Below are 24,822 nucleotides of genomic sequence, written 5' to 3'. Positions count from 1 at the left end.
ATGTACAGTATTGAATATAAAGTCATGGTGCAGTGGGGGAAAAAAAAAGAAGTAAAATTATGTATGACTCTCATTAGCTTGGAGGACTTCATCCTTACATCTCTGCAATGACTCAGATATCTTATGAATAAAGTCATCTGGAATGGCAAAGAAAGTGTTCTTGCAGGACTCCCAGAGTTCATCAAGATTCTTTGGATTCATCATCAGTGCCTCCTCCATCTTACCCCAGTCATTCGCAATAATGTTTATGTCTGGTGATTGGGCTGGCCAATCCTGGAGCACCTTGACTTTCTTTGCTTTCAGGAACTTTGACGTGGAGGCTGAAGTATGAGAAGGAGCGCTATCCTGCTGAAGAATTTGCCCTCTCCTGTGGTTTGTAATGTAATGGGCAGCACAAATGTCTTGATACCTCAGGCTGTTGATGTTGCCATTCACTCTGCACATCTCTCGCATGCCCCATACTGAATGTAACCCCAAATCATGATTTTTTCCTTCACCAAACTTGACTGATTTCTGTGAGAACCTTGAGTCCATGCGAGTTCCAATAGGTCTTCTGCAGTATTTGTGATGATGCAGTTTAACAGATGATTCATTGGAAAAATCTACCTTCTGCCACTTTTCCAAATGATCAACTAGAAGTCAAGTTATTATTTGTTGCTCTTACCACTGAGATCGACGACAAGACTTTTGTCAGGTAGTGTATTTTTTAATACTATTTAGGATGAATAATATGCAAATGCACATTGGTCCCAGCTACCAGCATTAAAACATCTTGTTTCATGTTCAAAGGAAGAAGAAACTCAAATAGGTTTTGAACAAGTGTAGGTTAAGTAAATGATAGCACTCTTGCCATTTTAGGTGAACTATCCCTTTGTTTTTTTTAATTCTTTTTAGAATGATACTATAGATAACAGGGAGTCTATATGAAGAGAGGATGCACTGACCTCAAAACCTCTCACACACACACACACACACACACACTACTATAGTAGACACACATGAATTTATGTGCCTATACATACAGTATATACACACACATACACACACACACACACAATCCTACTCAAAGTGCGAGGCCTGACAAATGGGTTTAATTCCTCATCGGGGCCCAAGTCATCTAATCTTTTACCACATAAAAAGGGGATTGGGTCTTAATCTGTAAAACAGCATACTGGAGTGTGATTCATGCTGGAGTGTGAACAGCCTTTAATCCACTTATTGATAGACACTCAGGCAAAACAGCGACAGGCTCCTGCAACATGTCAGATATGAAGCAGCAAAACAGGACAGGTGCTAAATTACTTCACTGGAACAAGCAGAACGAGGACTGAGATAGAAACCCTGAGCATTCATGCACAAACATGAAGATCTTTTTGTTTATTCCTGGTATTAAATGAAGGATTTTCATACATACTGTACAATAAGACCCAGGCACTTGAGATTTATTAATTCTCAGTGAAACCAGCAACCAAAAACAAGTGTGGTTACACACAGTGAATAAATTGTTTTGTCTTATTTCTAGTCCAAATATATATTTAAAAAACTAATCCTGAAACATTTTCAAGTAAAGAATATTGTTTTGTTGTCTGAAATAATGGGGCGGCACGGTGGCTCAGTGGTTAGCACTGTCACCTCACAGTAAGAAGGTCGCTGGTTTGAGTCCCGGCTAGACCAATTGGCATTTCTGTGTGGAGTTTACATGTTCTCACCGTGATTCGCTGCGTAAAACATATGCTGGATAAGTTGGCGGTTCATTCTGCTTTGGTGACCCCTGATTAATAAAGGGACTAAGCCAAAAAGAAAGTGAATGAACGATAGTTTTAATAGCAATGATGTCATTTAAAGCATTTCTTTGCATAAAATATAAAAAAATGTGCCATATTTTATGTGACATTTAATGTTAAATGTGATATTTAATTATTAATTATTATTAAACTTTTAGATAACACTTTACATGTACTAACCAAATACCAACAGATGAGCTAAGAAAGCACTATTTGGTGGATTAACCAATGTTATTTGTTAAACATTTGTTATTCTTACCAACTGAAATTTTGTAAATAAAAACTCCAAATGAAAATATTTTAGTTGTGTCTATTCAGTGGTTTTTATTTTTTTATTAGCAGTACATTATTAAAGCTAATATATGCATTTACTATATTCATTCACATATATTCATTCATTTCTTCCTTTTCTTTTCGGCTTAGTCTCTTTATTATTCTGGGGTTGCCACAGCGGAATGAATCGCCAACTTATCCAGAATATGTTTTTATGCTGCAGATGCCCTTTCAGCTGCAACCCATTACTGGGAAACACCCATACACTCTCATTCACATACACTACACTCTCAGAAAAAAAAGGTACACGGTGGTACAAATAATGTTCTTTAAGGAACAGTTTTGTACCTTTGTAAAAGTTGTAACAGAAAAGACCTCTTATGATACTGTTCTGTACCTTTTATGGTACAATCGAAATGGAGGTACACAATTGTTCCCAAAAAAAGGTACAAGAGTGTTAGACAACTCCTTCTTTATTACAATATCTATGAAAATGAATGTGACTGGAAAGGCAAAGTGATTTTATAAATAATTTCCATATTAAAATATAAATCATCATTTAAAAGCATATGTTTAAAGAAACTCATAAACATTAATTATTAAGTTCTATAATACAAAACAACTGCTAAAACAAAACTATAGGTATTGTAAACTAAACATTTAAGGCCTTTTTTGGATTATAGCAAAATGCCTTTAAATAGTTTTTGAAGCAACACATTTGACACTGTTAAGGTACAAAGTGTCTTGTCACTGTAGTGGTTCCTTCATGGATCAGATTTATACCTTTCATGAAGGTTCAATATTTTATCTGCAGGTATTAAAAGGTACATGTTGGTTTCCAATGATACAAATCATGTCCTTAAAGGTACAAACTGCAAAGGTTCAAATTTGTTTCTTTGTCTTAGGGTACAATTCTGTTCCATAAAAAGGTACTGCCCCAGTGACAAGGGTTTGTACCTTCTTTGGTACAACATTGTACCATTTTTTCATGTATGGACAATTTAGCTTACCCAATTCACCTGTAGTGCATGTTTTTGGACTGTGGAGGAAACCGGAGCACCTGGGGAGAACATGCAACTCCACACAGAAATGCCAACTGACCCAACCGAGGCTCAAACCAGTGACCATCTTGCTGTGAGGCTACATCGCTACCCATTGTGCCACTGCGCCGCCTTTCATATATATTATCTTTATATTATATTATTAATAGGGGCGACACAGTGGCGCAGTAGGTAGTGCTGTCACAGCACATCCAGCACATGTTTTACGCATCAGATTCCCTTGCAGCTGCAACTCATCACTGAGAAACACCCATACACACTCAATCACACTCATACACTACGACCAATTTAGCTCACCCAATTCACCTATACTACATGTCTTTCGACTTGTAGGGGAAACCGGAGCACCCGGAGGAAACCCATGTGAACACGGGGAGAACATGCAAACTCCACACAGAAATGCCAACTGGCTCAAACCAGTGACCTTCTTGCTGTGAGACAGTTGTGCTACCCACTGCGCCACCTTCATTAAAATAAAATAAAATAAAATAAAATAAAAAAAATAAAATAAAATAAAATAAAATAAAATAAAATAAAATAAAATAAAATTAAATAAAATTAAATAAAATTAAATAAAATTAAATAAAATTAAATAAAATATAAACAAAACAAAACAAAACAAAACAAAACAAAACAAAACAAAACAAAACAAAACAAAACTAAACTAAACTAAACTAAACTAAACTAAACTAAACTAAACTAAACTAAACTAAACTGAAATGAAATGAAATAATCACAATTTTAGTTTTCTCTTTTTTCGTTGTATTTATTTGGAAAGAACCAAATAAATCTTTTTTCTTTGTACTTTATTTTGCATGTTGAAGTTGCATCACTGGGAGTCTAATAGAAAAAGTATCTCTGTTTGCACTAGCAAATGAAAATATTCTTCTGGAGACATCAGTCTTCAAATGTGATACAACAAACTTCCAATCCCTTTATTTCTGACCTGCCGAGAAAGCACTTAAGTTGCTTCTTGCATATTTCCATTTGCGCATAGAGTAAAAACACATTTCGTAGCTTGGTTCAATAAATTACAGCCATATCCCAGCATTTGATCAAACATTGTAAGAGTTTCATCTTAAACTCATTTTCAACATGGCCACGCAATCTTCAAAGAATATATCTGCTATTTAAATGGATTTCTCTGATTTTAAACAAGTCCTGGAACCACAGACAGACCAGCTAATGAAATGCATGCTTGTGTAAACAACCAAATTCAATACACTTTTTGACCAAGCAAGAATAGATTAATTTAACCTCAAACCAACCCACTTTATCAGCAAAATAAAAGTGCAGCGCCAGCTTTATAGATCTGAAAGTAGCAGGATTTGCTCGCACTAGCAGTACCACTGATTCATGGCTAGGAGGAAGTGTAATGATGATCCCGGGTTTAGCTGTATCACCTGAGGAATACGCTGAACTCTTGCAGCAAAAGCCGTTCCTATGGAGCATCGTGTGAGAAAGACACGCTAATATCAGTTTGCCCCGCGAGGGTTTTCAACTACTTGTCCCATCGGAGCAGGAGGTTTCCAGAACCTCGTAAACACACAAACACACGCAACATGACCGTGTTATATATATATCTATATATAAATGTCTCATCCAATCAGTTCAATCTAGTATCTCAATCATTGAAATGCGATCGGCACAGAACTCACACAGGGGAATCACACTGCGTCTATTCATATAAAAGAAAAATGATACACACCCACAGTCAATGGGAAAACAACAGGGCTTATATTTCTGAGAAGTGCTCTTCCAAAAAAAAAAAAAACTGGTGGGCAGGTGGAGCTGCTTATGCGGAGTAACACAATTTCATAGTTCAGGATTATTCAGGATTCACCACAAGCTAAACTCAATCAACAGTGTTTGTGACAGTTATAATTGAATGACATATTGCAGTAAGGAACCTACAAATAAAGTAAATGAGGCCAATTTTAAAACTGAGAGCAGAAATATAAAGACTATCATTTATATTAAATTACTTGGGTATGCCTTAGATTGCAGCAAATTCAGTAAACCAAACAAAAGTAAACTAAATTTACAGCATCATTATTTATAATAATGGTGTACCCAGGGATGGACAGTATTTATGATACAAGTATTTCAAATACGTATTTCAAATACAAAATAGTACTTTGTAATTTGTATTTTATCAGGGTTTCTGCTGATATCCTAATGTCAAATTTAAGACTTTTTAGGACCTTTTTAAGACCATTAAGGATTAAATTTAAGACCTATATCACGATATCAAAAACACGCATAAACAAAGAGAAAATGCAAAATTACAAAATTAGTGGAAAAATAAATGTATTCAAATTGAACTGTGCTAAAGACAGGTTAGATGCACCCTTGAACTACAGAAAACAAACAAACAAACAAACAAACAAACAAACAAACAAACAAACAAACAAACATCTTAGGGCTGATTCATACATTCGCCTGGCACTGCATCGCGGATAAACAGAAGTAAAATCAGACGGATAAACAGAGAAGTAGAAAGTTTCCTGGAACTAGGTCATATAATTAATATTATTAAGAGATTTTTAAACTTATTGTTTTCTTTTATTTTTATGATTTATTATAATGATTATAAAGATTTTTATCAAGATTTTTTAAATCAAACTTTGACGCATCACTTGCTTTTTTGCATATCTCAGACAGTTCTACCTATTAAAGTTAAATATTAATGGCAACAGAACATGGGTTGCTCTACAATTATATTTTTTATTATGGCAAGAAAGTACACTTACTAAAAATACTGACAAATTTTTTTATTTTGCCCACTCAACAATTCACACATTACTGTCTGGCTAGTTTCTGTCCTCTACTTAGGTCTGACATTCCTGACCATTATCTCCAATGAAGCCTAGAAAAACAGGGCATCAGTATATTGTAAACCGATAGGTTCAAATATTCCTTTCCAGTTATCAAAGAAATAATTTGTTACTTAATTTTAGTTTGTAACTTGTAAAATGTTTTAAATTAAAAATTATAATATATACATCAGTGTAAAACCTATAAATAATGAAAAACATATCCTGTAATATTAAAACCACCTGGGTCTCCACTTCTGCATGGCCTCTTTATGTTTTACAAACTTATGCCTCAGGTTTTTCCAAACTGTTACAAAAACTTTCCTCCTTTCCCACGGCTGTTGCAATTTCTAGCCAAGAATTATTGGTCATCTGGTTCTCCCTATGATCACGCATGGATGTCTGTACAGTCATACCTGTTTCAGAGAAAATCTCTTGAAAGTGTTACATATTTAACTCAAATCAAACGCAGTGCCACGCAAACTGTTTGCTCGAGTCTCAAATAATTTTGTGAGCTCTGCCAGCCGAAATCATGTCACGCGCACCCAAAGCGAACCTCCGCAAACACAGCGATGACGTCACATTCGCAGCACGCACTGAGTGCAATAACAGAAAGCTGATTGGCTATTGCATTTTGGTCTCAGTTGTAGTTTTAATACCACAAATTACATTTGGACTAGTGAAATAAAGAACTACAACACCACGAAAACCAAGCAACAACAACAAAAAAGAATTTAAATGAGCATTAGATGTAGCTCTGTAAAATACTTTGTAAGACGTCTACATGATGACAACATAAAAATGTGGCCTCTAATTGGTGCTTACTCGGTTATTTGCCTAGATCAGGCAGAACATTTATTTATATTGAAGAAGTACGTCAATGCTTGGAGTATGGATGGAATTTATGCAACACATATAAAGAAAATAAGAGACAAATAGCATGGGTATATTTGGGAGCAATTCCACAATCATTGAATATAGTATATACACAATAGTATATGCACAATGCTAAGACCACTAATATATAATGGCAGTATAGTGTACAATTCGGCATCAGAATCTTTGCTTAAGAAATAAGATGAAATAAAATATCAGTCCAAAAACAGGAATGTAGTGCCTTTAGCACATAATCATTCAGTCTCAGTGCTGCAACTGGAAATGCAAAGGTAGTTTAGAAGTTAAAAAAAGCACCTAAAAATGATGTACTTGTGTTGACTAAGGGGGTAAACGGAGACTCTTCCAGTTACAGAAGAACTGGAAGAATGAGTAAACTGCACAAATAATAGTAGTTTTGAATTGATTGCTGATGTTGATGTCAATGCCAGGAAAATAAAACAAACAACATTAAAATAAGTCTCACAGTGGCATTACATACAATACTTCATTGGCTGAAATGTCAGTAGATGATCTGAAGTTGATAGTTAATGAAAAGGAAAAATGTCTGTCTAAAGATGACAAAGTGGCACAATACAGAATATAAAACACAAATATTTAATAATACTCCAGTCTACAGACTGGTCAAAAACTCCAGACTCCCGTTACACGGCAGCAGCAGGATATATATGAAGAGTTTATTTGCAAAAACAGATCATAAACATCTTTAAGACTGAACTTTCTGAATGAAATTTGTTCAAAATTTATACTAAAATGTACTTCACTAAATCAGTTTAATGATGAAGGGATCGATCGAACATGCCTTTGGATAGAAGGTTTGCCAAGAAATGTGATGCTCCCTTGTAAAAGTATATTGTATTTATAAAATACAAAATAAAGTATTTTATTTTCATACATGTTGTGGCTGCTGTATTTTGTAATTTATTTTTATACATGGAAAATTGATGTGTTTGGTATTTTATTTTAAAATACATTTCATTGTATTTTTGGCCATCCCTGTGTGTACCAATGCAGTACATATACAGTATGCAGGTATAAAGAAGTCTGGGGAATAAAATAGCAACAACATGGAACATTACTGACCAGCTAGGTGGAACTGTTTTCTGCATGTAACCTCTTTACATGAGGAAAATCAAAAGTAAAATTATATTAATTAAAGTGCTCTTATTATTTTTAGAGTTTTCAGTGTAAATGCACTACTTACACTATTTATACTACAAAATGGCGTAGAATAGTGCATAAGTATGCGATTTGGGACGCAGCTTTGGTCCTGGAGGGCTGGTGTCCTGGAGAGTTTAGCTCCAACCCTAATCAAACACACCTGCACCAGCTAATCAAGCTCTTACTAAATACAGTTTACTGAAAACTTCCTGGCAGGTGTTTTGAAGCAAGTCGGAACTAAATTCTCCAGGACATTGGCCCTCCAGAAGCGAGTTTGGACACCCCTGTCTTATTTGTGCAGCATGACGACTTTCATGAACATTTATGAGTGTCAAGTGGTGGATCTCTTTGGCAAAATATTTGACTGTGTGTCACTGCATCACAAAAAAACTTAAAATAATGCAAAACAATATAACTAAAGCAATTTCCATTGTACGGAGCGAGAACGCTCCACTTCTGTTCAATTAAACCAGGGGTCACCAAACTTGTTCCTGGAGGACCGGTGTCCTGCAGATTTTAGCTCCAACCTTAATCAAACACACCTGAACAAGCTAATCAAGGTCTTACTAGGTATATTTGAAACATCCAGGCAGGTGTGTTGAGGCAAGTTGGAGCGAAACTCTGCAGGGACACCAGCCCTTCTGGACCGAGATAGGTGACCCCTGAATTAAACAGTCGCATCATCAATGACGTAAGCATGCTCAGACTTGGAAGGCAAGACAATGTGAGTACACTCTAAGTTAAAGTCATGCTAGCACACTCAAAAAAATGCTGGGTTATTTTAACCCAAAGTTGTGTCAAATTTCGACAAACACAACCATTGGCCTAAAAATATCATTTAAATTTAATTGAACAATTAAACCAATGTTGGCTTTGTTCATATTTGACACAAGATAGTGTGTAGCTACACTATACCTAATAATAAAAATAAAGGTTTCAAAATAAGATAACATTAAGGAATCATTTTAGTTATGCCTCGAAAAAAAAAACTTTCAGTCAGTGGTTCTTAAAGAAGAATTATTTCAGTTATCTAAAGCAGTGTTTCCCAACCCTGTTCCTGGAGGCACACCAACAGTACATATTTTGGATGTCTTCCTTATCTGAACCATTAACTTCAGTGCTGCGTCGCAATTCACATACTATCTGTCCTAAATAGAAAGTATTTGAAAATAGAATTATTATGTCCCAATTCGTAGTATGTTGAAAAGAGTATGTCAAAGGTTCCCGGATGGCAGTGTGTCCCAAGGCTTGCATACTCTTCTGTTACACACTCAAAAGTGTATATTTTTCATTCACAAAAAAAGTATATACTTTTAGGGTGTAGTATAAGTAAGCATATTGGGAAGCAGCACAGATTTTAGAGTCTCATCTACTGTTCTTCTGAGTCGATTCAGGTGTGTTTGATCATGAAGAGGTTGAAAATGTAGACTGTTGATGTGCCTTCAGGAACAGGGTTGGGAAACACTAATCTTAAGATCATTTTCCACTCTAAAGAAACTTTTGTGTGATGGTAAACCACTAATACCAATAATGAACCTTTATTTTTAAGATTGTTTACAGATTGGCCCCATTCATTTCCGTTATGCTAATTTCATAATATTTCTTTAATTAATAATGCCAGAAAATGTCTACAGTCCAAACACATTATCTCACACAGTATATATTGAGTTTTTTTCCTAACTCACCTCGGAAAAGCGTTGGACGTCCTGTGTCAGGGTTCCCACTCGGCTCCAGTTGTAAAAATTGAGAAACTTCACCACAGCAGGATTCACAGCGTTGTCTGACGGGACCGTCCTGAAGAAATTTGGATACTTTTTCCTGTCTGCCAGCACAGGAGTTGTGGCCGCAAAAGAAAGCTGAAAAACAAGAACAAAGCTCAATTTAAACAAAGAGGCTTTTTTTGAAACAAAACTAATTACACGCAGCTCATTTTGCTAAAATAGTCAAAAGCCAAAATAAAGAAATAAACAAAATAATCAATAAATTGGATCACAGTATACTGTATGGTAAAATGTAAGTGCAACAGGCTCTCATAAAGTATAATACAGCACTATAGCATAATTGGACTGAGGCTGTGTTCACATTCAGCTTCATGGTGGATTGAAGGCAAGTGTCCGGCTATAGCCAGTGTGTGCCTGCAGGAGTCTGCAGTGTAGGTGTGAATGAATCAACACATCTCTATAAAAAGACAGATCTCACACCTTTGGTGAGTGTTGTGGTGACTGGAGCCATGAACGTTTGCACTGCTGATGGTCAACTTCAACATTTCAGCTTGTTTTTGTATGTAAGTTTACCTCACTTGTTACAGATGTAAAGGAGTATACATGAGGCACAAATTTCATAATCAGCAAAGTATGCACACACTGTACTACACAATTTCTTTTTTTATTTTAGCACACACATATTTTGTATGAAACATACTATTTCTATATGTGTGTACTATTTTATGTGTCACTAAGGTCCAATCTCAATTCTAGCCCTTAGCCCCTCCCCGTACCCCTACCCCTCGTTTTGCGTGTTCACGTGAAGGGGTAGGGGTTTTCTAATTCTCTTTTCAGATTAAAGGCATAAGGCTAAGGGGAAGGGCTAGATACCCCTTCAAACTGAGTTTTTTCCGGACCACACTCAAAACCAAGAGGTAAGAAAATTTCCCAGAATACACCATCTACAACTGCAACATGGCTGCACACAGTAGTAAGGATGTGCATAAATTAGCACATTAGCAATTTTTTGTCGTTATTAAGTATTTGTAAAACAAACAAGCATATGTTTTAATACATTCATAACCGCGTTCTTGCTAAATTTCCCTATCTATAATCCTTAATAATAACTCCTGTATTTCAGTCCCACAATATTCTGTCACTCGATGACACTCGAATACCCTGTCAGAAAAGTCTAGTGGCAAGGAATGACCTTTTTACAGCGTCTGCTATAATGTTAATGTTGTTTTCAAGTGATTACATAGATGAATATGGCCACTGAAATGCGCAGTACAGTTATGATCTTATTGCCACATCATATCGTTATGATAACATGATATATGCCTTCAGTGATTTGCTGAAGATAAAAAACAAAAAATAACGCAACTAGAATAACTACAGAAGTCGCGATCGTCTGATCTCATATGAAGCAAGAGAAAAACATCAAAATATCAACGTCTAATAATGCTACAGCTTGATGTTGTGTGGACGTTATTATTAAGTTATAATTTTGACGCCTATCAGACAATGGATTTTTGTAATAAATGTCAGTATTTGACGTCATTATGAAGTTTAAAACCAAAATTTTTCTTATAACGGGCCAAAAAACAAACTTGATTGAGGGCTGTGGGCTGAGGTTAAATATACCACACTGTATTACATTAACCCTTTAAGGTGAACTATATATATATATATTTTTTTTTTTATAATATACTGACACAACTCCGATAAATAGTAATAAGCAATTTATAATAATAATAACAATTATTATAACAATATAATAACAATATAATAATAGCCAATTTCGTACAGTGATCCTGGTAAATATCCGGAAAATTTCCAGAATGACTTCACTGGTAAATTCAAAAAAGCGCTGTTCACACAGGTAAGGACGTTCCAAATTTTTTCCAGAAAAGACCATTCACACATGCATTCCAAAATAAGGGTAAATTCTGACATCATTAACGTGAAATTAGCTCTAAACGGCTGCACTTTTGTAAACATTTGACTACATTACAAACTCTGTGGATGGAGAAGTATTGTGAACAACTTCGATGAAAACATATAGAGGAACACTTTTTACATGTCGAGATAAACATAATATGTATGTGTGCTGGAGCTCACCGGCTGCTTTTAAATCTCCTCAATTAAACAAGGAAACTAAAGGGTTATGATAAATTTAAAATGATGATCTCTGTCAAAGGCATGCGTCCCAACCAACTCCCTATCATTCTACCTCTCTTTTCAGATGGGAAAGGTTTTCATGGACTAACTTTGGCCCTACTTTGGGCACTTCTGGTTTAAGATGTTGGCTCGACTTTGGATTTTGGTCACTTTCCAAGACAACCTAAAAATCAACAAAATATCAACATGATATGAACATAATTGGATGTTAAAATAACATTGTCCTCAGACACTGACGACCTTAAATCTCACCTAATATTAATGTCTTATGATGTTGTGTGTCTGCTGGGATGTGGCAGCTCTAAACTCGACACACATTTTTTTTTTTTTTTTGCTGAGAAATTAATTATTCATGTTTATTACCTAATTTTAGCAAACGTAAGATTACATTCACAATACATCAACAGAATCAACACACTACAGAAAACTAAATATAATAAAATATAATGAATGGAACATAAGACCATGTGACCATTTCGCTCTCCTCTGCCCTTTAGATACATAAATGCTAATAAAATCATGTAAAGCTCCTCTACGTACTGTTCAAATATCGCATACTAAGCGTGTTTATATCTTTTCAAGCTTTCAAATGGGACAATTTAAAAGAGGCTTCACCCGTTTGAAGACATTTTTGCTCAAAACATGCCCTCTTTAATGTTGTCAAACACCAGGCAGAGCATTTTAAGCCTCAGCTGGAGCGAAAAACAAGCCTGGGAACATCATGGTATGATTTTTATGCCAGTGCTCCCATCAGTAGATTAACAAATGTTCCTCCGGTTATAATACATCCTGAGGGTTGTTAGTCTCTCAGAGATAAACATATGGAAATGCTTTTGAGTTCAAATAGCAAAAGCCGTCTTATACTTGTTAAAGGAGCACACGCTTTTGCTTACAGTCATAAAATGTCTGTCGGCTACGTGGCTGCAGATTCAATTCCATGAGAATTTCATTGCGGGGCCACAACTTCTAAAGGGAAATAGTGAATGTAAATGTAATCTTTCAAAAGCTGCATGTTGATGTTTTTGTGAAGATTTATATGGATGGCTTGTTGAATTTGCAGGTGATTTAAGCTGCTATTTACATATAGAGCTAACAGTAAACCGCATTTCAAGAGCACAAGGAAGCAACTCAATATAAATGTGTGAGTTCTGTTCGCTTCTGCTCTACATCGGAGGACTGCCTGAAGATAGCGCGGAACAGGATGTGTCTTTGCTTGGGATTGGATCGGCTGAATGACTTCTGCTGTGAATAGAATTGCGGATGAAATGGAATTGACTTCTGCTCTTGAGCGAGCAGTGGCCGTGACCTCTTGACCTCTGCTATAATGTGTGAAGAGTGTCTCATCTCGTCTCATTTGTGGACGCTCTGGTGAATGAAGAGCTGACGTAATCGCATCAACACGGTGCTGAAGAGAGCACAGCTTGTTAGATCTGCTTTATGAGACAAGCGGGACATCCATGCTCCATTCACAGGACACAATTTACTACTCAAATTTCATGACTTTTTCAAGATTTTCAGGTAGATATTCATGAAATGTTTGCTTATATGTCTGGGTTCAGTGTGCCAATAGGTGTAGTTTATAATACGTATTTAAAATGTATTTAAATAATGTTTACACAACACTGATAGATAAGATAATGTGAGACTATGCGATCGGACAAGGACAGAAAAGAAGTAAAGAGTCTGCAAAAACTAACCATTCATTCATTTCAGAGGTCGCCACAGCGAAATGAACCACCAACTATTCCAGCATGTGTTTAACGTAGTGGATGCCTCAGCTGAAACCCAGTACTGAGAAACACCCATATACACTCATTCACACACACACACACACACACACGCACACACACACACACACACACACACACACACACACACACACACACACGCACACACACACGCACACACACACGCACGCACACGCACGCACACACACACACACACACTATTCAATTTACCTATAGCGCATGTCTTTGAACTGTGGGGAAAACCAGAGCACCTGTGAAGGAAACCCACGCCAACACTGGGAGAACATGCAAACTCCAAATAGAAATGCCAACTGACCCAGCCAGAACTCAAACCAGCGACCTTCTTACTGTGAGGTGACAGTGCTAACCACTGAGTCACCCCGACAAATAGTTCATAATGCTAAAAAAACTTTTATATAAGCTGAAGAATACTGTGGGTTCTGGAGCTCTGCTAGACGGCGCCACTCACTTGTGGAGTGCAATCAGCATTAACCCGCATGTAAGAATACTATTTGAAAGCAATGACTTTTCCAAAATGTTTGAGTTTATATGGTATTTGTTTTTCAAAAGCTTTCCAGGCAGGACTTTTTCAGGTTTTTCATGTACGAACCCTGATTTCAGAATATTGTAATTGTTACAACACTGAAAAACCCAACCGTCAACTTAATCAAATTAAAATGAGTGTAGTTAACTCAAAAGTTACTGAAAGTTAATTCTACTCATTTGAAAAGAGTTTTGAACTCAGTGTTGAATGTAATGAGTTAATTAAATACCTCATTACTTCAACTTAAATGGAGCAAGTTTACAGCACTTATATAGATTAGTTTTTTAACTCAAATGGTTTGTAGCAATCAGTTTCCTCAAACGGTTTGAGTTGCCTTAACTTATTGGGTTTTACAGTACTCAGTTGGTTTGAGTTCTCTTCATTTATTGGGTTTGGCTGTGCTCAAATTGCTTTTTTTACTCAAATTAAATAGATTAAGTTCACAGTACTCATTAGGATTAGTTTCTGAACTTAAATGATTGGTTGCAATAGGTTTAATCAAATGGTTTGAGTTACCTTAACTTTTTGGGTTTTACAGTGAATATATAATACACACGCATGCTCACAGCTATTTTAATGAGGACGTCCCATGGACTTAGTTATTTTTATACTGTACTCACTGTATATTTGGGTGACACAGTGGCTCAGCGGTTAGCACTGTCACCTCACAGCAAGAAGGTTGCTGGTTCGAGTCCCACTTGTGTCAGTTGGCATTTCTGTGTGGAGTTCACATATTCTCCACATGTTCACATGGGTTTCCTTCAGGTGCTCTGGTTTCCCCCACAGTCCAAACACATGCGCTATAGGTGAATTGAATAAACAAATACACTGGTCGTAGTGTATGTGTGTGAATGAGTGTATATGGATGTTTCCTAGAACTGGGTTGCAGCTGGAAGGGCATCCGCTGTGTAAAACATATGCTGGATGAGTTGGAGGTTCATTCCACTATGGCGACCTCTGATGAATAAAGGGACTAAACCGAAGGAAAATGAATGAATGAATATGAATGAATATTCTGTATATGCTGTCCCCCAACCCTACCCCTTAAACTCACCCTAACAAAAAACATTCTGCATTTTTACATTTTCAAAATATTTCATTCTGTGGAAACCAAAAAACAAGTTCAACATTAACTGATATAGCAATACTTCTGAAGACATTTGGTCCCCACATTGCTAGGAACACAAGAAAGACACACACATGCACATGCTTTTCCATACACACACATTTCTAGAAAGAAAAGTAAAGGAAAAGAAATAGAAGAAAATAAAGTTATGTATAAACAAAATGAAGGTGAGTGTTTTTTTAGGTGAACTATCCCTTTAAATAATTATGTGTGATTACAAAGGGATTCATTAAACCTATAAATGAACATCATTTCACACATTTTCACAATTCTTCTTCACCTAAACCTCCTAACGGATACATCAAATTGAGTTTATCAAGCAGAGGAGAAAAAAATGTCTTAATTCTTTTCCTCTTTGCACAAAGGCCCGCTGGTGTGTATACATCCTGACAGGCAGAGAACTTGTGAATAACAACAGTCTAACATTTCGATGAATTCCATTAAACCCCGTTAGAAACATTTAGACCTGTTTAGACAAGGTAACAGACAGACTTTTGTTTACACTGTTATATTATATGTGAAATGTGAGAACTAAAGCTATAGCTGACAGCAGACATCGGAGCTGACATAATCACACCACCTGCTCTGGGTTTCAAGGGGAAGAAAGGCAAACAGAGCATCCATTTTTTTGCCTCTATCGCGGGCACGAGCGAATAAAAGGGGATTGCGAAGGATTGAAGTAATCTAATATAATGATTTTGTGTCCTCTAGGAGAGTTATTGATGTTAATCAACGTAGGGTTAATTGCAGCACTGAAAAGATAAGACGTTACGATTCTTGATAATGACACAGATTAGTAGTCTGCGATTCTCTTTGAAGCCAAGTGTGCATTAACTCACACATAGACATTATCTTGATTGGTCTGGTTTTGCTCTTTTTAGACCTGCCTTAAAAAAAGCTATTTTCTCACTGACAATCTTGAAAGAAGAAGTCAGTCTGAGGACAGTGATGTCACGCCTGTGGAATGTCAGAACATTCAATTAAAGGCTCTTAAAGGGGAAGTTCACCCCGCCCCCTAAAATACATTTCAGTCATCATTTATTCATCCTAATAGCTTGTTTCCACTGACTGGTACAGCATGGGTCACCTTTATCAGGCTTGAGTTTCCACTGCCTAAAGGGTACCCTTTTTATGGGCGTGGTGTACAACAGAAAGTTTCAGCCGACGTCATTCTCGCTCGAGGAAATCTCGCTTAAAGTAAAGCTGTATTGGTCATTCACATATCATATGAGAAGCACTTACAAAACAGAGGCTTTATACACATAAATACTTGAGTATAAACGTTCATTACTAACTTTTCTATGAACATGATTTGATTATAACTGCAGATCAATGTTGCTGCGAAATAGCCTACTGTAACGTTTGGGATTACATAAAATAAATAAATAACTGAACATATTTGGACACATACAGACTCTTACAGTCTCCGATATGTTACCAATTACAGAAAAACTACACACAACATACATTTAGTCCTTATTTGGGTTCAAAAATGACACAAAACATAGCCCACAGTCAAGAGCAAACCTCTCATCTGTGTCTTTAATCTTCAGTAGCACGTGTAACCCCTGTTAGAAAGTCATTCCGTCATTCCAAATTCATAATAGTCCAAAAGGAATGATAATAGTTAAACATGGGCAAACTGCCATGTTTAACTATTATCATCCCTTTTGGACTATTATGAACTCGGAATGACGGAATTGGTGAAAGAATCATTCGCTCCTTTGTTGTTTTGCGCTTAACACTCGTTTGTCTATTTATGAAAGGACCGGATGTCAGAAGCACTTTAATAATCACACGCATGCTACTATCAGCTCAAGAAGTTCGCTATTTCAAGTATAGGCATGCACACGAGCGATCGCTAGCTCTTTGGAGAAAGTGAAACCACTTTCACTTTTAGACGGCCTTGTAAAACAAAAACAGGACATGGCAGATTTTGTTTATCTTGGCTTTGTGGCTGTATATCAAGACAACAACAAGGTTTGTCTGACCTCAAATGAACCATGGCTCGTTATTATATGCATATAGTATTACGATGTAATGTCTCGGCTGTGTATTTATAAATGGCAGTTTTTTTGTTTTCATTCTTCTGCTTGTGTATGCGCGAGTGACCCTTCTCTGTAAACCAATATCATTCAGCTGTGCGTCTAGCTCCACCTTTTGGTACCCTTTTGCTGTGCTATAGGTACCCTTTGCAAAGGGTGGCCAAAACGGGGTATGGTACGGTTTGCTTTTAGGTATAAAAGTGTACCGAACTGAACCGTACCGTACCCTACAGTCAGTGGAAACGGGCTGTTACTGCACTGCATGTTGGTTCTTTCCTCTGTGGAACACCAAGTAGCAAGGAATATCCTCTGTGTTCAAAGTTTCATGTTTGGGTAAGCTCATTTGAAAAAAGTTATTTAAAATGTTGATCAATCTGGGTTGAATTATACATTTCAAGCACATTGTCTCAATTTTAAAACTCTAAATGTCGCTCAATACAACTGAATTCACACTATAAATACTATTATTATGCTATCCATAAAACTACTTTTTTTTTTAAATAAGACTTTTTAAAAAGTAAATTAATTGACTTACATAAAACTGCACAGGTAGCAAAGAATTCTGGCCCAGATTTGGCATAAATCTGGCACAGCAAGCTTTCATCTGACACTGTCATACAGCATGTGGGCCAAACATGTCCCTGGTTTGGCAGAGGTGGCACCATCTTTAAGGTAGCACATAATACATGGGCCAGAAGTAAAATGTAGAATTTATCCCAGATGTTAATAATTGATATGTGGGCCATGTAAGTTTGGCCTATCTTGATCCCTATTTAAAATACATTTTTCATTTTTTTCAAATAAAGAAAAAAAAATCTACCATTCAGGTCGCTTCAAGAAAAAGCACACCCACAGCAAGCCTAAGCACAATGATTCATGGGTTTATCAATATTTTATTGCAGTCGTGACACACCAACATATCTGGCCCAGTTCAGGCTCAGTTATGGGTTATTAACTTGGCTGAGACTTGGCCCAGATATGGTCCATGTTTGGCCCTTGTCTGAAAGCTAGACTTGGTTCAATAGTTGTTCACTATTCATTATTAAATAAAAACCGCCTTAGTGATCACAAGAGACATCTTTAAAAGTAGAGTACACACACACACTCACACACAGATGTTTGTTTTGTGAATTGTGGGAACATACCATAGGTTTCCATTGTTTTTATACTATGAACTATATTTTCTATCATCCTACACCTAATCCTACCCCTTTAATCCTATTCTTACTTTCACATTCTATATGATTTATAAGCCTTTCTCATGGCCATCTCATTATACAAATTTCTAAAACAAGCACACACTGACATACAAGCAGGCACACACACACAGACAAAGACACACTCACTGCTTAGCCATTCATTCATTCATTCATTCATTCATTCATTCATTCATTCATTCATTCATTCATTCAGCTTGGTCCCATTATTCATCAGGGGTTGCCACAGTGGAATGAAACACCAACTTATCCAGCATATGTTTTACCAAGCGGACACACTTCCAGCTGCAACGCAGTACTTGGAAACATCTATACACACTTATTCACACTCATGCATTACAATTCACCTATACTGCATGTCTTTGGACTGTGGGGGAATCCAGAGCACCTGGAGGAAACCCACGCCAACACTTGGAGAACATGCAAACTCCTCACAGGAATGCCAACTGATCCAGGCAGGACTCAAACCAGCGATGTTCTTGCTGTGAGGCGACAGTGCTGACCACTGAGTCACCATGTCGCCCCCTGCTTAGTCAAATTTGATACTATCCTAAAATGAATATATGAACAGTTTAAGCATAATTCATGAGTTAATATATTCTGAAGCACAGTATAAATAAAATGTATGAGATAGAAGAGCACTGATCAAAATTTGCGAGCATGTCCAGATTAACTCTGTTATTGGTGCTAATCTGGCAACAGATGTTCATTTCCTTAATTATAAGACAAACCCTATTTAACAGGACGCCTAACTTTTCAGTATTCACTGACTCTATAAGATGGAGAGCCATTCTGCAGGGACCGAAACCCCTTAGGTTATCCAGATGAAAGCCAGAAGGACAAACCTTTCAGCTATAGGAAAAATAGCTGATTGTTTCAAACCTGTGATTTTTAGAAGGTTGCATCTTTACAACACCACTAACACATTTAAGTCCCCCCAAAAGGCTGGTTGTCTATGAAAGACAAATACACAAGAGGACAGGATAATGCAGAGAATCTGCATCATTTCAACACTGCAGCCGGCGTGCTGTTTTAAAACAAAACTCAACCCTCTCAGAAATGAGAGATCAAAGAGCTGACTATCTGACAAACCAAAGAAGCAATTTGTTCTTGTGCAGCATATTAGCAGATTCGCAGCCTCAGTCAAATCGTAATCCTGCTTTCACATCAATGGCCAACTCTAGAATAAAGGCCCGTTCACTAACCACGATAACATGATAAGTGTTTTAAAAACCGTTCTGAATGTAAAACAACAGCAGACACCACAACTATAACAATAAAGATATAGAGAAGTTATATCATTGGGATAACATTCACAATGAAAAAACACTGGCCGCCAGTCATAATCCATTGAAATATAAAGGCCTTGCACAATTTAAAGCTACAGACAACATTGCAAAAAGCACTGCTTGATGTTAAGCCCTCTTTTCAAAAATTATTTAAAGATATAGACTACGCAGAAAGCACACAGTTAAGCAATTGGAGAGTAATAAAACCTAGGAATGCACCGATATGGAGTTCTTAACCGATAAAGATTTGGAGACTGATATCCGATATATTAGCCGATAATTACATTTATTACTTCTTTCATTTTTCGGCATGATTGCAAAAACAAAAGGCAAACACATACAGTGAACAGCTGAATTTATTTTAAAACCTATAAATCCTTTGAACTTTGAATTGATATCTAAACTTTATTAATCACAAACTTTTATTTTATACGGCCAACTTTTGTTTTTAAATAAATAACCTATATATAAACTTTAATATAGTTTTATTTATATTGTTATCTAACTTATATATAATAACTTGCATATAATAATCATTTTAATTCATTCTTTTCAGCTTAGTCCCTTTATTAATAAAAGAAATAGTATAAGCAGACATCGAAAGAAACAGTAATCAAGTAGAGACAACATTAGGTTCACAAACATACAGGAAGTCAAATATAACAAACTGGAAATACAAAACAAGACCTAGGAGACAAATATGGAGAGTACAGGTTGATCAAACAAAGTGGTCAGTTTATAAAATCAGAAGTGTAACATTCAGAAAACAAGTGAGTTGTGAGTAAAGATTTAGACATGGTAGATGGTAGAGAGTTCCAAAATTTAGGTGCAATAGCACTAAATGATCTCTCCCTCCATTGAAGAGAGGCAGTACCGAAGGCCAGAGTCAGCGAAACGTAATGAGCATGTTGCAAAGATAAGAGGGAGCTAGGCTATTTAAGGATCTATTTAAGGATAAAGTATGGTAATTCTAATAGTTTAATCAAATTTATTTGACTTTTGGAAATCACCAAGCAACCCCCTGTCATTGTCCTGTGAACCCCCCACTTTGGGAACCATTGGATTAGATTAAACATTTTAAAATAAAGATTTGCTGGTCAGATGTGCTAGTAGCACACTGAGAACATCTGCTGGTTACATGGGGGGTGACAAAAACCGATTTGTATCATTCGTCAGTATGAATACAAATATACTCTGTATACACTTTGATAAGGGGTTTAAAAACAGTTGTGTGGCAACAGTGTGTGAACTGTAAAAATCAGTTTTTTGTAATCACACTTCATAAAAACAGTCTGCAGATCCACTTTGGTTGACATTCTCTCTTTATACATGTCATTAGTGGGAGAAAGCCCCGCACATTAGTGATGATCTCTCCCTTATTGGCATAGGAGGTTAGTTAGTCTTGTTTTTGAATCTGCAACTATGCTGGCACGGTCATTTGTAGCTCTGCCCTCTTTTTTAAAATAGCACAATCTAATCTAATTCAATCCAATCTAATTTGAATTTAAAACGATGGTCACCAAAAAGGCACAATTAGGGTTAAAGCCTAAAAGGAGTAGTTTCAAATAATTTTTTCTATTATGTGTGGGGTGTTTTGAGCTGAAACTTCGCATACACAGTCTAGGCACATCAGAGATGTATTTTACATCTTGTAAAAGAGGGCATAATAGGTCCCCTTTAAGAGTCATGCCACATCACCCCATCACTCATCTCAGCTCAAGTGCTTGTTGGTCAAAACACAAATATTAGTGCTGCCAATTACAGATTTTTATCATGCTAGTGCCACTAAATCCAAATGCACCTATGGGCTCACTGAGCATTAAATCTACTGGGATTTTCATGCACAACCATCTCTAGGGTTTACAGAGAATGGTCCGAAAAAGAGAAAATATCCAGCGCTGCGACATTCGGATGGTAGGGTTAGAATTCGTCGTCAACAACTTGAAAGTGTGGATCCATTCTGCCTTGTATCAATGGTTTAGGCTGCTGGTGGTGGTGTAATGGTGTGGTGGATATTCTCTTGGCACACTTTGCACCCATCAGTACCAATTGAGCATCTTGTCAATGCCATAGTCTACCTGAGTATTGTTGCTGACCATGTCCATCCCTTTATGACCACAGTGTACTCATCTTCTGATGGCTATTTCCAAAAAGATAACGTGACATGTCATAAAGGCATCATCTCAAACTGGTTTCTTGAACATGACAATAAGCCACGAAGGCTTAAGGCAGTTCTGAAGGTAAAAGTGGGTCAAACCCGGTTCTAGTAAGGTGTACCTAATAAAGTGGCCGGTGAGTATATATATAAAAAAATTACTATGGAAGTAAATGGTTCCCAGCTACCAGTATCTTCCTTTGTGTTCATCAGTAGAAAGAAACTCAAAGTTTTTTAGTTTTTGGGTAAATTATTCCATTAAGTTAATGGAAAAACCTAAATCCAAGCAGATGTCAGGACTGGGTTGACCATCAGCGGAAAAAAAATCAGGCAGAGGGATCAGACTAGACCTGTGTGTTCAGACCGGACTGTTGTTAAAATAATTTTTCTGAATGCTGTAAAATGTTATATATTATGAATTATAAAAAGACCAGACTTTTGTTAATCTTCAGAACACAAATTAAGATATTTTAGATGAAATCTGAGAGCTCTCTCACCAGCTATATACAACAACCATCTTAGCTTGTTCAAAGTCCAGAAAAATGCCATAAAAAATCCTCAAAACAGACCACATGCTTTCAGTGGTTCTATTGAGAGTATTATGTGGCTATTAGAATCCTGTTGTATGCATATTAAAACCAAAAACACTGACTTTAAATGAGCAGGGATAATTGCTGTCTATGGAGGATGAGGGAGCTGTCAAGAACTAAAAAAAAAAACTCAATTTGAGCTCCAAAAGTCAAACAAAGCTCACAAGGGTTTAGAACGAGATGAGGGTGAGTAGTTCATAAAATAATTTGTATTTTTGTGTGAAATAACCCCTTTAATAACAGCTGGTGACTCCCCTGCAATACTGTCATGGGACATTGGGTGGCCATGGTCTATTGGTTAAAAACAATTGGTCTAGATAAATCAACCCAGGCTCATTATTGATACCTACCTCTGTATACATTTCTGAAGAGCACGAAATGCATCCCAGGAGGTACATTTTTTTTGCAGTTTTTGTTTTTGCAAATCCACCATAGGCCGCGGTGTGCTCCTTTTTAAGATCTCAAATTTATCTCGCAAGTGCCATTCGCGCCTGCTGTTCTCGCATAAATCCACCAGAGGTCACTATCGACCGACTGACTGACCAACCGACCAATCCTCACACCCACCCTCTCCCTAAACCCAACCCAAGGCTTAATTTGTGCTGGAAGACGCCTCTGAAATTATGATCCGGCACCTAATTTTACCGATCTCCCTCCTCAACCGCACTCCTCACCCGTCCGCTGTTCACTTTCACTTTCATCCGCGACACCCCTCTACCGTCCAACGCCCCGCATTCCCCCCACACCCCCCTTCCCCCCGGCCCCAGCTCTCTACATTCGTGTGCGGACACCTCTACATTCTCGGGTAACATGCCGGATCTGTTACCCCGATCTGTTCCGGGACCTCGCAATTCACAAATTAGGCACTGACCCAACCAATAGTGTTTTCAAAAGCACCGACTGACCCAATCACCCACTTCCCTAAACCCAACCGACAGTTTTTTTTTCAAAAGCAATCCAGAAAAAGTAAAGCCCTCGCGGCCACTTCAATTTTTCCCACGTTATCAGATGTTACCATGTTCTCACCCTGTTATTTACTTCATTTACATTTTGCATTTAGTTTTTGCTGGTTTCTGGAACCGTTCTTAGCTAGTCTTGAACCCCGTCATTGCGGTCAACTCCTCTCTGCGTCACAAGTCTGTCGACGTACTTGGTGAGCTACTGAGCAAACTGTTAACAGCGGAAAAGCCGTCCATATGGAGGTCAGCTGGTAGCAGGAAAAGAAACAGAAGCCGTCAGCGGCATCAAACCACCCTGTAGCATTCGTTTTAAAGATGAAATGCAGAATACATTTTCTTAATGAGCCTGTGTTGAGATAAATCTAAAACTCCATCAAAATCTTTATAATTCTTAATGCCTAATTAGAATAAAGTGAATTCACTTGCAGCGAGTGAAGTTTTAAGTCTCTATCTTTTTTCATTTAGTTCCAAAGGATGCATTTTGATTAGTCAGAATGCAAGCTTCCAGTCTATTAAGAAATAAAGGAATGGGTTTTAAATGATTGGAAAAGTTCAGCATGTGTCACCAGAGAGAAGACTTTCATTTCACCGTAAGATTGACATTTTGATTAAAAATGATGAGCTAAAAAATGCATGAATGAACTTACATGAGACACATTTGTGGATGAATCGCTCACCAAAATATCAATAATGTGCATTTAGAAAACAGACATGGTGAATTTCATGCTGACTTCAAAACCGCCGTGATGTTTCAGCATATCAGTGCATCTCTAATTGTACAAATACTTTTTGCTTCAGTCCCTCCCTCCTCGCATTTCATCTCTGAACACTTGCCTTGGATTTGAATAGTGAACAACTAAGACACGAGGATAGGAAACACAGACACACAATTAAGAAATAAGAAGCACCCAGTGACACTTTTCAGGAGTCTCAGCCCACGCATCGCTTACTTACAGCCATCTCTGCACATTAAAGTCGCAAGGAAAAATTTAGCATTCAAAAAATTACCTTTTAATAGTCTGAACTGCACCTTTAAAGCATCTCTTTGAATTCGAGCCAGCTGATCTGTGAACTCTGTGTAATGGCATCTAATGCATTAGACTCACTTCCTGTAGAGCACATGATCAGCTTGAGTGTTCGCTTTCTCAATATGAGAGAATAAGAAAGGAAGTTATCGAACAAAATTAGCCTCTCTTCTTCCCACACAGAGCAGCAGGAGGTCTGGCATCTCCAGGTGATGTGCAACCCGGAGTGTCTCATTTAAATGCAATGTTCT

General features: G+C 37.1%; 1 protein-coding gene across 1 annotated transcript in view; it reads right to left on the bottom strand.

Moving 5' to 3' along the window:
* gabbr2 (gamma-aminobutyric acid (GABA) B receptor, 2) overlaps nt 1-24,822 on the bottom strand; it is a 394,577-nt gene that overhangs the window by 145,165 nt on the left and 224,590 nt on the right. Inside the window, exon 3 of the mRNA XM_056480015.1 lies at nt 9,675-9,845. Coding sequence (XP_056335990.1) covers nt 9,675-9,845 — 171 coding nt within the window. The remainder of the gene's footprint in view (nt 1-9,674; nt 9,846-24,822) is intronic.

The sequence above is a fragment of the Danio aesculapii genome, chromosome 19 (genome assembly GCF_903798145.1).
Source record: "Danio aesculapii chromosome 19, fDanAes4.1, whole genome shotgun sequence".
Lineage (NCBI taxonomy): Eukaryota > Metazoa > Chordata > Actinopteri > Cypriniformes > Danionidae > Danio > Danio aesculapii.
The sequence above is the reverse complement of the archived record's forward strand: the minus strand, read 5'-3'. Positions and strand labels throughout refer to the sequence as shown.